General features: G+C 41.3%; 1 protein-coding gene across 5 annotated transcripts in view; it reads right to left on the reverse strand.

Annotated features, from left to right (window-relative positions):
• The window catches only part of KIAA1217 (KIAA1217 ortholog), a 184,296-nt gene that overhangs the window by 46,539 nt on the left and 118,736 nt on the right, over nucleotides 1-19,021 (reverse strand). For all 5 annotated transcript variants that reach the window (XM_075705117.1, XM_075705116.1, XM_075705118.1 and 2 more), the window contains one exon: nucleotides 2,353-3,185. In XM_075705117.1, the coding sequence (XP_075561232.1) occupies nucleotides 2,353-3,185 (833 nt within the window). Of the gene's footprint in view, nucleotides 1-2,352; nucleotides 3,186-19,021 lie in introns of those variants that run through there.

Raw genomic sequence — 19,021 nt, forward strand, 5'->3', positions numbered from 1 at the left:
GCAGGGTCCTCAACCTGCTCCTGAATGACTCAGGATGGGGAGTCTCTCTTGTCACAGTGCACAAGCACAAAAGACCTCCCTCAGTCTGCCCAAGGCTAACAGATACTCAGTCTACCCTTTTGCTGCTACCCCACACCTGGCACCATCTGCATGCAGGCTGACTGAACACACCACCATTCACTTCCCGTGGCCTCGTTTTTAGGCTCTTTGCACAGTCATCAGCAAGTGGATAATGTGCATGACAGAGCAGCATACATTTAATTTTTACCATGCCTGGAAGAGGATGAATTCAGCCCCATCTCTCCAATCCCAAAATATTCTTACTCACAGAAGCAAGCCCAGCTGCACTGCTATGGCTAAGTCCTATACAGGAAGGTACAGGATACTTTTCGGCCATTATATACGTCACCTGTCAGGTGTTCATAACAACCTTGTAACAATTCAGCCCCTGCTGAAGCTGGAAAAGAGCACCTCAGCCTGGATACCCTTAGTGTTCCCTGTTTAGTTTAGTACAATATCAACAGTGTTTGCTTTCAAAGTTTACAAAATTATTACAATTTATAATAAGGCTTAGAGCATTTTGTATCAGTAGAACTCAAACCCAATTCTTAATATCGCAGTGGTTAGAAAACACACCAATTTGCATGAATTGCTTTTGGTATTTACAATTATTTTTTAAAAAGTCACACTTTCTCAGGCTAAAAAAACCCACAACCCATAAGGGCAGCTTTCACAATGATTTTTTTCAGTGCCGTGTTCCTAATACACACGGTGCTGAATTTTAAGGTCATGTATTTATTTGGAAGTTTAATTATGCAAATGCTATTTTCAACACTGTAAATATATTCTGGGACCAGGACTAAAACTCCTGGTACAAAGCTCCCCTTAAGGAGCTGCAGAACTATCTGTATAGTTGCTCTTTACATATGCACAAATACACAGCCTTTCGCATGTCTGTGTAGCTGACTGAACAGATGAGATGTCCAGAGGGGAAAGAAAAAGTCACACGGACTGGAAAGTTGTTGGTGTCCTCCCTTATTTTCAACCCCCTAACATGAACCTTGTAAAATTGTTCATCTGAAAGCTATTTCTTGGATTAGAATTGGCAAATATAGTTCAAATTATTTCCTAGTTGTAATAATGTAAGCTTGAAATGAAACTTCAGGTACCTGCATCCAAGCCAGGTTTCACTGACCCTAGACTGTTATATGCCCTAACTCATACCCTTGTGCCAACATAACCACCAAGCTATAAGCCTGTAATTTTTGTGGATGGCTGATTTTCTTCTGTCCTCTATTTTCTTCCCACCAATGGACCTCACAGCTCATTTTTTTTTTCTGGCCAAGCGTGGTCAGAGGCTACTAATTGTCGAGCAAGTTGCTCAGGTGGAAGGGAAGTTTGGGGGCTATACGAAGCTCCAGATCTCCCCAGTGGTCAAGGCAGTCAGCAGTTACCTTTGGCCTCTGTGAGCTCAGCATTTTCCAGCTATTCATCTTCACTTCCCTAAAGAGCTCTATAAAAGTTAACAGCACAAACAATACGCTAGAGATTAGCGTAACTCATACAAATACACAGCAACCGACTGGCAGCATAATGATTTTTCTCTCCTAGGGCAGGGTCTATGGCAGGAGAAACCTTCACAGACCTTTGCATAAATCTGGTCCTTAAAAAGACAGGAGAGATCATTGTCATCATTATCAGTGCACAAAAGTTAACAACAGCCAGGTCACCAACTATTTGTGATGCTGGAAAAATCATTGAGAACAGCATTCGTGTTTCAATTTCTTCCCTGGGACAGACTTGCTCTTCTCAGCAGTTTCCCCTCGAGGAACATTATTATAAACAACTGTCCTATTTTTATGCAAATTCATGTTTTACAGGAGATAAGACAGTAATGATAAATTCTTCCCATTTCCTAACACTAGATGAGAAAAACTCCACTCCATAAAGAACCAAAATTGTAATATCAGAGTGTCACTCTTAACAGGGGTGAAATATATTCCCTTATTAGCAGGAACAGAACATCATTTGTTCTTGTAACATGATCTGGTTGTCTGGAAAGAAAAATCCTAGTTAATCATTTTATTTTATTATATTTTTTCCAATGACTGAAATTTACACAAATGAAAATAACTAGGGATTCATCATGGGTTGACAATACTTTCAGATTAATAACGGGTGGTGTCGCATCTCCTCTAATTACTAACTACCTTGACAGACAGCTAATAAACACTGCAGCCCAATGCAGCAGCCTCCTACACATTACATTGTCCCCTGGGTGTTAAACGACACAAGATGTGCAGATCAGGAATGCTTCTCATTTGCATAAATTAAGCCCCGGCTCTGCCTTACCTTGTCTCCTTGTCCTTGGGCATCGCAGGTGACCCATAGCCAAAAGCCTGCTTGTCGACTGGAGGGGGCACCGCCTCAGCCATGCCCGGGAGGCCGAGGGCGCTCCGTGCTTTCGCGTCCACAAACACAGGCGGTCCCGGCTCCTTTTTGAAGGACTGGCGGCTGGGGGAAGACCTGTCAGGCTGGATGGTGTGGGGGGGAATGTGAGCGCTATGGTGAGGATGAATATCGATCATTCTCATGTCAGCCACCCTGTGGGGTGAGGCGGGAGGCGTTTTAGAGCCGAGAGTTGGCAAGTGGCTTTCCGGGTACTTTCGAGACTTTTGTCTGTACAAGGACTGCTCCAGCATTTCAGGCTGCATAGCGGGGTTGCAGTAAGTGCTTGATGACCTCATGGCACTGCGATGGTAGGCGACAATGTGATCAGGGACATCGAGGGGGTGTCCGGAGTGGGGTGCAGCCACACTCATCCTCCCCTCGTGAAACAAGTAGGGGTCACCGTACAGACCTTCATTTCGGATCAGGGCAAGGTTTTTGTTACTCATGTCCTCATCTGGCTTCACATCCCGCCTCTCCAAAATGGCGCTTGGGCTGGGTGATATCGAGCGTGAGGCTGGCACGCTGGAGAGCCGGTCCCTGGGGATGGTGGCATTGCCTGGAACACCCATGGGCCGGCCCCCGCCATAGGGAATCCTGGATGGAGAGGGAGGCATGGAGTGGGGCACCGGGGTGGAGGGCGGAGAGCTGGGCATCGCGTGCGGAGGGTGCGTGGCAGAACCAGGGCGTGAAGCACTTGGGCCCTCTCGGCCCGTATAAGCAATTTCCCTCTGCATCTGGAAAGAAAAGGAAAAACATATAAAATTACTGAATAAGGAAAACACGATGTGGGTTGCGATAAACTTGACATCTACAGAAAAAAAAAGGGAAAAAAAACAAACTCTCAAGACCAAATAATTTGTCACCTGCATAAATAAAACACTTAGGGACCTCAGTGCCTAAGGAAAATAACACCTATGAACAGCAATAAAATGGGCTGCATGTTAAAGGAATACAGGAGTTTTAAAAATGCTTTTACTTACGCAAATACCTTCTCACTCTAATCTGATATTCACAGCTACAGAAACTGAAATTAGGGGTTTCAGTGCCAGACGTTCTAAGTATGTGTAGCCAGTGACAGACTTAAACAGTTTATTGATCAGACACACGGGCTAGAGTTCACTGATTCCCAACCAGGAAGGAAATGCTGATGCTCTGGCATCACAAACAGACCTGAAGTCCTTAGACGAAAAAAATAAGTATTACAACTAATTGGCCATTTGCTTCAGTGCAGGATTTAGCCTTTTGCCAATATCTTGATGTGGGCTTTATTACACAAAGGATACGCAAAGCATAGGAGAACAACACATACAAACATTTACTGACTTTAAGACACTCAAGTTGCATGAATACAGCCCCTATAAAACATGTGCTGTGGGTTTCCTTCATTGCAACCAAAGATAACAGAGCTTCAGACAGTTGTGGAGGACACACTCAGGAAGTCACCAAATATTTTATCATGGGTTTGTAAGCAGCAGCAGAAACTGCCAGCAATAAGGAATGAACAAGGAAGGAAAAGAAAGGGAAAACTTCCATACCAACATATTAGTATTTTGTTAACTGAGGCCTTGGCAAAAACTGCAATGAATACATGGGCTTCTGAGTCTGTAGCATCTCACTCTGCCCAGCAATGACCTCTCTAGATGGTTGAACACTGTCAGTGACAGACACAGGAGAAATTCTCCCTCTAGCAAGCATGATGTGCCTGCTCTAGTGCCGTTAGGGTAAGGTGGATAAACAGAAAGATGAAAGGGTCAGCTGGGTTCCACCAACTACATAAGAAAAAAACCCACAGCTTCTAAAATTTATGTTGGCAACTTCAGCTTCCCTATCACTTTCAAGGGACTGTAGAAAGCCGAATGTCACCAAGCCCAAGGACATGCTCCCGAAGTTACACAGCACATGCTAATGTGCAGTGGAAGTTGCTGATCTGGAATCTTCACCATTTTTCTCCCCTCTCACTCCTTGCTTTGACAATATGACTGGATTCATTGCAGTTACAGTGATCCACGGCTGATGAAGCAAGAAATTATATTCTATTCCTGCCCCACCACAGGTTTTTCCACTGGCAAGGGAATTGTGATGGCGGTATATAAACAATAGCAGTTCTCATCACGGCAGGCTTCACACTTGGAAATTACAAATGACGTTCCCCAGGGCCAGAGATCAAAAGTTTGCAGTATCAGGTATCAGAAAGAAGAAAGGAGATAACCTGATTGTGGCAGCAGCAATAATAAATAAGTGTAATAGAACAAAGGAGCATGCTGGGATGGGTCATAAATGAGCCAGACAAAAGTCATCCAGCCAAAGGGGGATATGGGATAATTTTTTCATTTGCACAGAGAATTACTGTAGTCTGGAATTTAAAATAAAATATAACTAAACAGTATTAATAAAATTACCAGTGGGCATTCAACATACTTTTCTATTGGCTTGAAGAAACACTGCAACACAGTGAGCTGTATTGTGTGTTCAGACTCTGGACCTGGGCCAGCAGAACAAAAAGACTCCTACTGACTCTGAGCAGCTTTGGGATCATGCCTCCAGGGACAGGCAGCCATAGATGTTTTGCACAGAGAGAAAAGCCCGGAGAAAGAAAATCCTCCTTAGTTTCTACTGTACAGCTATACCATGCCCTGGTTAGTTGCTTCAGCTAAAGCTACAACAGATGCAATAGTATCGGCCACAGGAACCATAGTCACTGGGATACACTGGGTTGCAGTGAGAGGAAAATTGCAATGTTATCTTGTAGAGAGGAGAAAATTTCCATGGGAAGCTTTGAAAGCAACAGGTTTAATTTCCCCTAACTTCTGGACCTCATATTCCTATATATGTTCATTCATTTCTCATAATTCAAAGAAGTCTGTCAAAGAAAAATTCCTATTTTCCACCTTAACATATTGCCATACTTTAAGATGGAAATAAGGAGTTCAAATATGGGGCTGAGCTATTGCTCAAAATCCTGCGTCTGAGTACTGACGTATACAATGCTATTTCCTTTTGCTTTAAAATAGCACTTGGCATACAGAGCCTGAATCAAGACCCCATTGGGCTGAGCAGGGCACAAACGCCTGGGCAAACAACCCCTTCCTGAAAAGTTCACTTGTTATTTTAAGCCATTACTCAGCCCCTGGGTGGAGCGTGCAGAAGGGGAGAGCAATCGGAGCCACAGAGTCCAGGGTGCCCAGGGCAGGTGCACCAGGGCACGTGGGCTGGGCAGGGACATGAGCTGGTGACTGGGAGCCAGGCAGCCTTACCAGCTGGATTACAGGGTCTTCTGCCACCTGGTCAGTATTTTCTCTTTTTCCACTTTTCTCTCTTCTCCAAAATCTCCAGGTTCTTTGCTAATGGCAACTCCAAAAACGTGAATGATGGTCTCTTCTTGCTTCCTATCTATACCTCTTTTGTGTGATATTCAAGGCACACTACTCTCTCTCATATATACCCCACTTTCTGTGCCTGCCACTTTCTTCTTGCCCTCCACCACGAAGGCCCTGTGTTGCTCAATGAAAACACATACTCTAATATGCAGGCTGTCTTGAGCCACATGTTCTTGGACTTCAACTGCATGACTTGGGGATGGAGAAAGAGGATACTGGGCTTATCTGAGCCACTAAATACTAGGTGCTATCACAGCCAATTGCTTTGAGGGCAAAAGGAGGAAGATTTTTTAGAGCAAGCATGGGATCATGTGCTTTTTGACTGCAGCCACATAATACATTTGCTTGAGGGTGTGGTTTTCTTTAGCACATAGCTCTTCCTTGTTCTTACTGCCTGTAGACTTTACAACCTTGAAACAGAAACTTGTTTTGTCAGTCCTTAGGTTAAAATATAGAAAAAGGCTAGCAACAATTTCTGTATAAAACATTTGAGGGGAAAAGACATCACCGAGAATCTTTCACTTTCTGTAGTAAAAAAGATCACATCATGTTTAAACATCTCCTGTGGAGGTTTTTGGTCAATCTAAAAACACTTAAGTCTATAAGATACAGATTGGAATTTTTTTTTAAAGCAGAGCAATAGAGACACTGAAGAGTGTCTTGTTTCTATATACTAAAGAGTGGACATCATATAAAACCAGTTATGTTCTTTATTTCAAAACTAGTTGGCATACTCAATAACTTGCTGTATTTTGAAAATGACTATATGCAGAAAGGTAGCAACGCAGCTATCCATCCGCCCAAATGGATGACCTTACAAAGAATCTTGCTCCTGGTAGCTCACATAAAAGGCAGGCAGACCCACTGTCTCTGCATACAGCAAATACAAAGCTTATGGCAGTTCCTGGCCTCTTGAATAGCATGGCTCCCTTGAAAGAAGAACAGAGTTGTGGTATCATAAGCCTTATGGATAGCAAAGAGCAAGCTGCTATTCAGTGTCTCAACAGCTGGTGACTTCTGCAGTCCAGTCTGTCTTGTCATCCATCACCAGGACTAATACGACACTATGCTGATCTTTATTCTAAATTCGTTACAGCTGTCCTATCTCATAGGTTACTCTTGTGGTCTGTCCCAACATGGACATCTCACAATGAAGAAACCATCCTTACTTCTCTCGCTCCAGTTGCCTTCAACACATCATTTGCACCTGTGGCATACACCAGGCAGGGCACATGGAGCCGTGCCTGCATCCACACCAAGGCAATGCCAGCTAGCATAAAGCACTAAGCCTACTACTGATTCATCAGCACCACACCAACCCTTCACCTCACCACGCAGCTGGATACCAGACGTACAGCTTGACTCACACCATTATCTGCTAACATCTCATACCAAAACACGGGCAAAGGCAAAAGTAGGCCAGAGTTTCTGACCTGGCAGCCCTTCCCATTGCTTTCCCAGGCCTTGTCTACGTCAACAGAGAACACAGCAACTGGCTTTGCCCCAAGGATTTCAGTGTGCCAAAATACCTACATGGAGCATGTTTCCTCGATGGAGCTTATCCATGCACCCTCTCAGAGACACCCTGGAGTTCCCAGCAGACTCCATTAATCACCTCTCAGGCATGCAAAGCTATTACTTTTCTTCTCTCCCATTGACACCCTGCTTTTACCTGAGGAAACTGCACCTATGCTCCTCAAGCTGGCTCACCCAACAGTAAACAGAGGACACCTGCAAAGAATTTTATCCACAGCTTGGAGAGTCTTTGATGAAAAAGCTGCAGAAATGCTAAGTACTGACACAATACTGATAAATACATTTGTTTGTAAAGAGACCTTTTATGGAAATTACTAACCAGAAGGAAATCCTCTAAAAAGTGAGGCAATCCTTCACTTTTCTAATCAGGAAAGAACCCCAAATACAACAACAATACAATCCATTAATTTGTTCTTTCCTCATAAAAATAAATTGACAGCTTTACTGTACTAGTTGCCCAAAAACTTCAGTTTAATCAGAAGTTGCACTATATGATACCACTTCTGTCATGACTGATCTTTCATTCAGGTTGGGTTTGGACAGCTGAAAGCACAAATCTGCTTTTGCAAAAAACCTGTCATAAAGGGTTTTAATATGTCTAAAATAATATAATTTACAGTAAGAAATAGTGCACTTGAAAATTACAGAATTGGTAAACAGTTTGAAAATTAAATTCTTTAAGTATCTGTACCATGACTATCTGTCTGAAGCCAAATCCTTATGCTATCAGGCATCACTGAGAGGTTGTCACACCTTTCTGTTCTTGCCTTCTCTTCGTATGCCTTTTAATTCTTATAAATATCCCCATTCTATTGGGTCATTACCGAAAAAAAACAGGCTGGCTGCAGCTGTGGGTTCCTCCAGCTGCCCAATGCCATACTTGAAAACTGCAAACACATTAGCATAATTTTTAGCTTTTTCTGGTCAGGAACTTTCCAATGAAAAATACTTTCAGCAGACAATACTAATGCAAAAGAGCTGAAACATTTGGTGAAAACATCAGTAAAGACAAAAGCTTGGAAAAAACCACCCAGCAGATTTCAGTCAAACACTGACATTATTTCTTATCAGACATCCCTGGAGTGCTCTAGAGCTTTGGCTTTCCAGATTCGCAGACCTGTGGCAATTCGGTCAGAGTCTGGCTCTTCCATGGTCTTTTCAGCAGAGCGGGTACTTGATAGTTTGGGGTGATCTTCTAGACCAAGTAGTAAGACATGCCAGGGTTTTCAACGTCTATTGCTCCTCAGCAGTGCTTCCAGACTAGAAGTTTATTTGGCAATTTTGGCTAAAAATAGGCCCCCTGATGCCCAAAAGAGAGAGTTCAGACTGTGAAACAGCTGACCTAGGCTAAGTTGGAGACCTGGCCTCAGTTGAGTCTGGCCCCACAGTATAAGGCTCTAGGAGCTGCCAGGGTTCACAATTGTTTTTCATTATGGGAACCACATGCTGGTAAAATAAAACTGATTTCAAATGTTCAAACTTCCCATGAATGGGGAACTCCAAGACCCAGCTAGCTGTTCTTAACATGTCCCACATATTTCCATTGTTTTTTCCTGGATAATTTTCCAGACAAGGAATTGCAGAACCCCCTGAGAAATCTCAGCATTTACTATGATTAACTTCCCATTCTTAGCATGGATCTAGGTTTCAGTTCTTTAGCTCCTTTTGCATAGTTTTGCTATATGCCCAGCTGTAAAATCTCTGTATTATGGTGAAAGAAGAGTTCAGCTAAAAACTCAGAACATCTATGAAACTGTAATTTTCTGGTTCTAGTGACTGATTGCACCAGAACAGAATACTTAATTGGACATATATGGATATGGCAAGAGAATCACCGCGTTTTTCTTCTTCCATTTATGCTCTTAATTCTACGGTTTTTCTTTCCCTTGATCAACAACACTGCAATCAACCAATATAATATAATATGTTTCTTAGGATAAGCCTGTGATGGTACATGATGGTGAAACCAACCAGTCCTCCAGTTTCTATGTTCATAGACTTTTTTTTGCCAGGAGAACCAGAAGATGATGTTCACTATCCTAGGAGATGGGATTTAGAGCACATAAAAATGACCCTCTAGAAAGGAGGCATCCTGAGTGAACCTTAATCAGGTGTCATCACTATACTACTCAATATCACACTGTGATATCCGGTCTCCATACCTTTCTGCCAGTTGTGCAGATGTACATAAAGGTTATGGCATAAGCACTCTTTCATCCTCAAGAGCAGAATTTTTAGGGTACCATATTGCAACTGCCCATACACTGGCTTGAACCTCAGCCACAGCATCACTTCCCTTTCCATGCCATAGAGCATCAAACACGTTCTTAACATTATTGTCCCTTATTTTATACCTATATCTTTAATGCACACTTGTGCATGAACCCAGTCCCTACAGTGATCCAAATGTTTTACTTCAAGTTATTCTACATGTCTCAGTATGTCCTTTTATATCCCTGACTACATATAAACTTAATTCATACCATATCCTAAAGCTCCCATGGGGAAAACAAAGAATACCTAATTCACATTTTACTGAATGTAAAACAAATCCATAAAATTCTAAGCTAACCACAAAACAAATTTCATGGTAATATCAAAAATAATGTTTGATTGCTTCACCTTGCCTTTAAGTCAAGGTGCATGCTGAAGATGGATCATGCAAACAAGCAGAGAGGAGAGTTTCAGACCAAATCCTACACAGTCTGTTTTTTCAGGCATAATTTCTTCAGCTATCTTGATGCTACTCTGAGTATTTGTTTCTACAATTAAAAACAGTAGCACTCTTACTATACTTTTAGACAACATTGCTACCTACGGGCAAATAAAACAATCTTTGATAAGATTTTGCTCTGAAATAATTAAAGCCACTTACTGTTACTTAAGGAAATCACCTGTATGGCTACAGCAGTGAGATGAACATTTGGTTCCACTTCTTCTCATAAAGCACTTTTTGTTTTCAGCCTTGAATCTAAATCCTCAGTCTACGGTATAATATTTTGTATATCCATGCCTTCTGGGAAAAGGTTTTGAAACAGTAAAAATGTTCCTTGTTCCCTCTGCTCACAACAGGGGCAGGCCGTCTTGCTTTACCCGGTCATCTAAGTAATGCTGCTTCAATGGACTGAAGTACTTTTCCACATGACAAGCCTGCAATTTCTCCTCCCCTTCGAAATTAGTCACTAAATAACCTCCTTGGCATGTCACCCAGTCACAAACTGTGCAACACTATGTGATTCAATCCCTCAACCATTTTTTAATGTGTGCCTGTAAGATGTATAGAAAGAGACTAACATTATGGAATGAAGTGCAAGAGACGCTCACAAAGGGGAAAGCCATAAATAAAACAGTGAGTAACCTCCATTTAGGTAAGAGAATGCATTTCAAAGGCAACAACATGAAACACATATTAATTGTCCAACAGGTGAACACCTCCAATTATTTAGCAAACACAGTACATACAATTCTAGAAAAAAATACAGCAGTTATAAACCTTAGAAGCTTTTCACATACTCAGATTGGTAGTGACATTTGGTAGAAGGAAGCACAAGCCCCTCCCGTGGAGGAGGCTGTCTACTTATTAACCAGGCACCTGAGCCACTTGGCTAACCTGAACTTTGGGGCCCCCATAAATCAATCTCATTGTTATCTCTGCAGCACACCACACCAGCCATTATGATTAGTGGTTTTTTTTTAAAAAAGGGAACAATAGGGAAGGCGTAAAAAAAAAAATTAGAACAGAAAGGATGCTTCTCTCCCTTCCATCCCCTCACCCCAAAAGACCATGGAATATAGAAAATATCTTCTTAAAAATACAGTATTTACAGTCTAAAAGAGACGGCACTTAAATATCATAGGGGAAAATCTCATGACATGAGCGCTTCCCAGTCCTGCAGTTATCTTCTGCTTTGGGGGGGTTGGGTTTTTTGCTGTTGATTTGGGGGGTTTTTTTGCTTGTTCTTGTTTTTATGCAAGTGAAAAATTGCCTACATCATCATGACTGGCATTCAAAAGAATCAAACTACAATTTAAGCACATGACTATGAGCTAATATCGCTGTAAAGAACCAGTTATAATGTGACCTTACTGGAGTAACATTTCTGTTTCACAGTACTGCTCTCAGCATCTCAGCCGTTAGTGAGGGAGGCATCATTCATTTCCGCTACAAAAGGGCAATCTGACACAAAGCATTTAAGTAACAGGACAAAGATCAGAGCAGATCTGGTAGCCAAAACTAAAAATCCAGGTGTTCCACCCTTTACTACACCCAGCCCAACAGCAGAGAAGTCCTCCAGCTTTGTAGACAGCTGCTGTATGTTCTGATTTGTGCTGTATATTGTAAATTTGTATGCCATTATTCGTCTTGACCAGAACTTCACAAAATGTATATGTAGTGTAATATAAACAGCCTTTTCAGAAACATAAAAAATATTCATTTTGTCTTAAATGTTTAGTTTTCAGGTTCACTGTAAAATATTTTAAAATATTATTTTTATTAAATATTTGCACTAGAACTATAATAAAGTATTATAGCACAGAAACAATGTTAAACCTATTTATTTTTATTTCAAATTTAATCAGACAAGGCTTGTTACTTGCAGTATAGGAGTAAAGCAATATTTACCATTGAAGCATCTGGTTTATATTTGGCAGGTTTAAATAACCAGTCAAGCATCCCCTTTTAATGAATGGATGTATATACTTGAGCTAGTTAAAAAGCTGCTTAGGTCTGCTGACCAACCAGACTCAAAAACATCAAGAGTAAAAAATACAAGCAAATTATCCTAGTACACTTTTATGCCACACGTGCTTTCTAACAGTTGCAGAGTATATTCTTCCATCCATGCTCTTCCTTATAGGCTATCAAACCTGCAGTGAGAAATCACATTATTATGCTAATATGCAGGATAAAAAAGACCACTATATTTCACTGCAGTTCCTCTGCAATGAATTGCAAGCTGGTAGGATGCACATTTTCAGTAATTGGACTCTAGCATGATAAAGTATATCCCAGAACATCAGATAAACTATAACTAGGCCTCCATACATCTGGCACTCTATGCAAGAGTCTTCAAGTACGTCTGATGCATACGAAAAGTTTTTTCATGAGAGGAATGAATCTTCTTTTAATTTTAAAATACATCAGGCACAACATCATTAAATATTGCACAGATATAACATTACCAGGGCTGTAATTTAATTTGTAGGTTCTAACAATGCCTACAAACCATTCAAGCATCACTTTCCATTTCAATTACTTTATCAGAGCCCTCAAGCCTTGTCTAACTTGCCATGTATTATCCCGTGTTTAATTACTTGCCATATATTTGTTTATAACGTACTGTACAGTACAAGAGTTCCGTTTCAGTTTAACCCCCTGTATAAACAAAGGGCATGCCCCTAAGAGGTGCAACACCCTATGCTTCACTGAGATCAGGCCTGGAAGTTTAGGTTAGCTTATTACTTTAAAATCAATGTTAATGTCTATGTTAATGATAGGCCCAAGTTACTACTGAGCTAAATCGCCAGTCACCCTACTTTCTTCTATGTTATTAACAATGTTGGTCCATGCACCTTTCCATCAATTTGCCCATCACATTAATTTATTTTCTGCTTGCTTCCCTCATTTTTAAGTGGAAAAAATGTTAGAGACACAATTATAAAGCCAGAGAATATTTTGAGGTCTACTGTGGGGTATACACATGCGGCATAGATGTAACTTACTGCTTGACTGCTGATCAAAGTTCCTTCTGTCCCTGATAACAGCTCTTTGGGTTCCTATTCCCTTAATAATACTTTCATGGATGGAAATAATTAAGCAGTTAATGGCTTGTACTGCTGTAAACAACTATTTCCTTGACAGAAAACAGGGAAGCATTTATAGGCTAGATTGCTTGTCACTAATTCAGGTCTTGGTTTTGTTCTCAGCACTCTGGAGCAAAGCTTGTGATGAAGTCAATGGGGTTTTGCTTAAATGCAACAAGTTTGTTCAGTCCAGCAGAATCCAAATGGGAAGACAGTTTGCTGCTGATGGCTTTAAGAGCTGTATTACAAAAGAAGCATTATTTTCTCCTGTTTTTTGGGGGGTTGGGGTTGGTTTTTTGGGGGGGGTGGGATTGGTTTTTTTGGGGGTGGATTTTTGCCAAGGGAAGTCTCATGCCACCTCACCAGTCCTATAGCCCACCCAGCTTCTAATTCTGATCCAAGAAACCAACAGAGTAGGAGGGCAAAGACCTATGTACGGAGCTCTCTGCAGGATCTCCCAAATCAGCAGCCTCTGATACACAAGGCTCTTGAAGGCAGCTGGAGAAACACCATCAGCATCTTTCTTCCCTCTGCTTAGACAAGCACCATGACAGAAACCTGTGTGGTTATCCACTTTCTGCAGTGAAAGGAGGGAGATCAACTCCTGGCTTTGCCTCCAAACATTCAGCAGAGGAAGAAAAAAGTGGTCATATCCAATCCTGATCAGTCTCAGCTGCTTCCCCTTGGCAAAAATGGGGGAGCAGAACACAGACCCCCAAGCTGCTGTCCTTCACAAAAGCACCGAGGTGACACACACCCCAGCACCCAGCCAGGCTGTGCTGGTGCCACCCTGCACTCCACACTGCTCTCCATGACCCTGAATAACTCTTTCAAATTGGCCTCAACTTTCTGACATCAGCTCTCCAGCTCACTGCCCATATTCATACCTACAAGGATGCATGTGGTGTTTCCCTGAAGATTGAAAATCCTACAGAAGCTCTTTGAATTTGAGAGGCCAAGCTAAACAAACAGGGAGGGAACAGAACAGCTCTGGCTGCCTGACACATACTGGATTTGATATCATGTACACTCTACACTATCTTCTCCTAAACATACATATTGTTTGTTATTCCCTCTGTTTACTGACTCCAAAGGCATGCAGGGAAACAGATATGCCTTGGGGTAGACACAAGTACCATAAAGTTCTCTTATTCCAAACTCCCTAGTTCTTAACAAAATATACAAACAAGCAAGCAAAAAGCCCTCCCACACCACAGAGCACATAACTGCTAGCTAGAGTGAACCACTATAAAGGAGACAGGCAGCTCTGCAGCTTCACTGCTGGCAAAGCAGCACGCTTGGTAGAACAGCTGGTGCTTGCAGTGCGGAGCAACCTGTGCATAAAGCCTTTGAACCAGCACACAAGCGAGCATCTGAGCTCCAAGAGAACAGTGCTTCATTGTAACATGTATATTAACGTTACGTATACCTACAGACATACATGTATGTTTTGCATACCAGCAGTACATTTTTGGCCTATCCTTTGGTGATGACAGACCAACATTATCAGGAATTTTAGATTTTTAGGGATTTAAAAAATTAAAGGCAAGCAAGCACAAGTGGGAAATCCTGTGCTGGAAACTTTTTAAGCCTCTCAAAATTTATTTTAAGTTTACTAGAGCAAATATAGCCAACTCTCACTGGAGTCGCATGAAGAAGGTTCTGCAAAACTGAACTATTACGTCAGGTCTGCAGTCTGTCTCTTTACCCTGTAATTTAAACCTCATGCTTCCCCCTCATTTCTGTACTGATTTAAACAAAGACATTTTCCTAGCTATCGGAAAGTATCACAGTATGTATTGCAGACATATATGCATTAAGCACCTCTCAAAAGTTAAGACGGCACTATTAGTTGCTCTGTATTGAGGATTTGTCTCGCCTAATGTTGCATTAAAAGACAGTCAGCCAGGCACCCCCCAGAGTCAGCTCGTTCCCTCTCCAGCTGGGTGGGACAAGCTGCCCTTTGCTATTCCCAACCAAGCCACTGACTGCAGTGGGCGGCAATTTCTATTGTAAGCTTATAAGGATTAGACTTTTTTCCTAATTCTCTACAGTGAGCCTGCCCATATGTCTTTTCATTTAGCTCACTCTCTGCTCTGTTTTTCATCCTATTTTTTTGCCTTTTTTTTATTCTTCTTAAGTCAAGCTGAGATACTCTTAACTAGAAGGGATAATGGCAGCTTCATTCCAAGTGCTGCTTGCTAGTCCATGCAATGGACTTTGCTGTGATCCACTTCAGCAGCTCCAACCTGGCCTGTGGTGCCTGTTTGATTGAGCTAAGAACTAAGTGTCTCTAGCCTGAATCTGGTAATAAACATTATTTATTTATCAACAGACCAATATAGAAGCACCTCCACTTTCCATTCTCCTGTTCCTCTGTCCTACCATTAGCATTTTTACTTATGCTTAAACTTTTTAAAGCCTAAATCTAGAGGACTGAGTTCATAGCATGAATTTTTTCCTGCTTAGTCCATATGTAATACAGGTATATTAATAAAAAATAGTCATATGCTGCAAACATTTAACTAATACATAATTCACGACTTGTACTCAATGATCTCAAAGGTCTTTTCCAACCTAAATGATTCTATGATTCTATGACACTGGGAAGAGATAGAGTAGGTAAAGAAGAATTATATGGGAAGGTAATAGGGAATTCTGACTGTAAAACTACAGAAGAAAGAGGAAAAAAGACAAAACAAAAAGGGAATGAGACAGGGTGAACGACAGTAATAGGAGTTTGTGAAAGAGGCCAGAGATGAAAGAGGGTAATATTGGAGATGGAGTGTTGCGAACTAAATAGGGAAACAAGAAAGTGATAATAAATAACAAAGAAACAAAAATAGGAGACAAGCTAGGAGGTGAGGAACTGATGAGAAAAAGAGGAGTTAAAGAGACTACAGCATATGAGGGGAAATTCAACCAAATATTCAGTGAAATAATGAGAAAACAGAATGAGAGTGGAAAAACATGAACTAATGCAAATTTTTTTCGAGGCTAGAAGGTTTTGCATTAGTTCTTGTTATTACAATGCCTAGCATAGTGGGTATGGGAGGGAGAGGGAGAGAGGAAGAAAGGAAGAAGAAGAGGGAAGAGAAAGAAGAAAATACATCAAACATAAACTTCTTTAGTTTGGGTTAGTATTCAGAGGTTTTGTGGGGTTTTTGGCACGGGTGGTCAGAACATGAGGGTGTTTTTTAGGCAAGAAGTGAGCAGAGCACTCCATGAATGCTTGAAGACATGGGCAAAGAAGCTACGACCATCACTTGCCTTTGCAATCCACTCTCATATTCAAAGCAAAGATATTTGAGATGCACTTTAAAGCTACAAATGGCTTTTGAAACCTAGCACTTAGTTCATCCATTCCCACTGAAGATGTAGTTAAGGTTCAAAACAGCTCCATCTCCGTCAGACACTGCGGAAAATAACAGCTCTCTACAAGTCAGGCCTTAGTGCAGCATCTCCGAGACTTGACGTGCACTGGGACTGAGTGCTGAGAGATAATGCTGAGGTGGTTGTTGCCCTTTGTACATACCTGTTCGTTAGTGGGGGACAACAGAAATTCTGGTTTGATGAAATCACCACCAAGCTCAGACAAGTGGCGAGACATGTTGTATGTGTGTGCATGCACATGTGCATGCAGTGCTTACTTCTCAGAAAACTTTTTCCCGTATCAATTCCATCATGTTATCAACCCCCTGACCACACACACTTACAACCCCAAGCACACCTGCACATCAAAGGCTCTTTGGCCATTATAATGTCCAATGGCCTTTCCCATTCCTAGGCAAAGACCACCTTTTTTCAGGTGTAAAACAAGAATCCAAACAAAATATAAGGGGAAAGCAAAGCAATATTACACTTCTTGCCATAAAACGTTGAGCTTACAACATGCATCAGCTTAAATCTAGCTACAGGAGCAGACTCTATACGTGGCCTAGCGTGGTTACACCTATACTGAACCTGTTGACGCTCCCTAGTTGACATTGTCACAGATTACCTGTCAATGAGACAACTTTGGCGACACACTGGGTGAACTCTGCTTGGAAGGGAAGGGAGCACAAGGCCATGTAGAGCCTGTCCCAGAGCAGTCCCATGAGGGCTTCCAGTCTAGCCACGCTTTAGGCAATCTGAGCAAAATGGTGCATGAGATGCAGCACGTTTTGCATTGGCCTGACTGAAATCACAGTGCCTCTGTGTGGAGGTTTATTCCCCCAGCAACATTTCATTGTCTGAGCTATCTCCCTGCTACTAGTCTGCATTACTTTATTCCTGATTGGCAAGACAAACATCCAGATCAGTGAACCTAGCAGGCACTCATTTCTGCATATTTACGAGTGTATTTCATTTCCTACAAACAAATGAAACGTGAGTTTAAAAAAATTGTTAAAATTATCCAATTAAGCAGAGAGAAGTTAATAAATCTCTCATGCTTGATTCTCCTATGCTTCCTTAGTATACTCTCCAGACAGAATAGCGTGGTGAGTACACTGAGAAACCTCTTGGCATTTCAGCCAAGATTTTTCAGGGTGTTATCACAAATGACAAAAATATAAACACACTGGAACATAACACATTTCAATCCTAAAAAGGTCAAATTTACATAATTACATCATTGGTTTGCCAATATCCACATTTATCTCATCAGTATAGCATGGCCCACCCATCCCATAAGCTATTAGACTGTTTGGACTGAACACATAAAAGCCGTTACTGATTTCTGTTTTTTTTTTTTAAAGTTAACATTATGACACCCCTCATAACTAGTGCTGCATTCAAACCAACTGTTTCTTTAGCTTTCAAACCAACTGTTTGTTTCTTTTGCTTTTCCACAGCTGCTTTTTAGGTAGAATTTTCTGAGAACAAACGGGAGTCATGTAATTCATGAGGATGTAGCAAGCATTTCCTCCCCCCCCCCCCCCCATTCTCCTCAAAGAGATCAAGCACATCATGTACATAACATAGACAGCCACCACCAACGCAGGGAGCTAAACCCTTCAGACCAGTCTCAATTTCAGCACTTCCTCAGGGCACCACTGAACTGATGGGGTCATCCCTTTTTTTCCCAAAAAAGGAATAGTTTCAAACACGTACAGTTCTGGTACAGACCAGCATTTTTATTTGGTTTTAATATGCTGTATATCAGATTTCTGCTCTTTAAAAAAAGAAATACTGTTAGTAACTGTACTCATAAATCAAAATAAATGCATGGCTTTCTGACTCGCTGTACTAACGACTCAGCTCTTACTTTTGTTCCATATTTGTATCTCTTCTCACTGCACTGAAGCCAAATAAAACTGAACAAGTTGATATGGTTAAATGAACATAAAGGAAAGCGTTAACCCTTGGTCTCATTTGGCATTACCAAACAACTGAGTCAAAACACAATCTCTATTACAGATATATGGAATAGGTTAGAATGTAAATAATATAAAAATATTGTAAAACAGAGCTGATTGATAGTTAAAAGACCTAAGCAGCACGTTTACACCTGTAGCCAGCTGCTTCTTCCAGTATAAGATAGCAAATCAGAAGAAATAAGTTGCTGCACTGAGTTTTTGAGTCAGCACTATCAGCAGGAGAAATGGTCATGGAAGCCGTATATACATCTGGATTTTGCAATGTAAGTGTCTCAGCTGCAATGCATCTCATATCTTTATAGCCCAGCAGTATTTGCAGTTGTAAATACATCTTTTGCAACATTAGAGGCGCTATCAGTGCCTCAATTAAGAGTCTTCTTAGATCACAAACTTCTTCCTATCCTGTTTGAGCCCTACGTTTTCTTTTCATTTTACTTCCTTCTATCCAAAAAAATACACAAGGTGGTCAGCATGACTGAAGTAAACAACCTA

The sequence above is a fragment of the Pelecanus crispus genome, chromosome 2 (genome assembly GCF_030463565.1).
Source record: "Pelecanus crispus isolate bPelCri1 chromosome 2, bPelCri1.pri, whole genome shotgun sequence".
Lineage (NCBI taxonomy): Eukaryota > Metazoa > Chordata > Aves > Pelecaniformes > Pelecanidae > Pelecanus > Pelecanus crispus.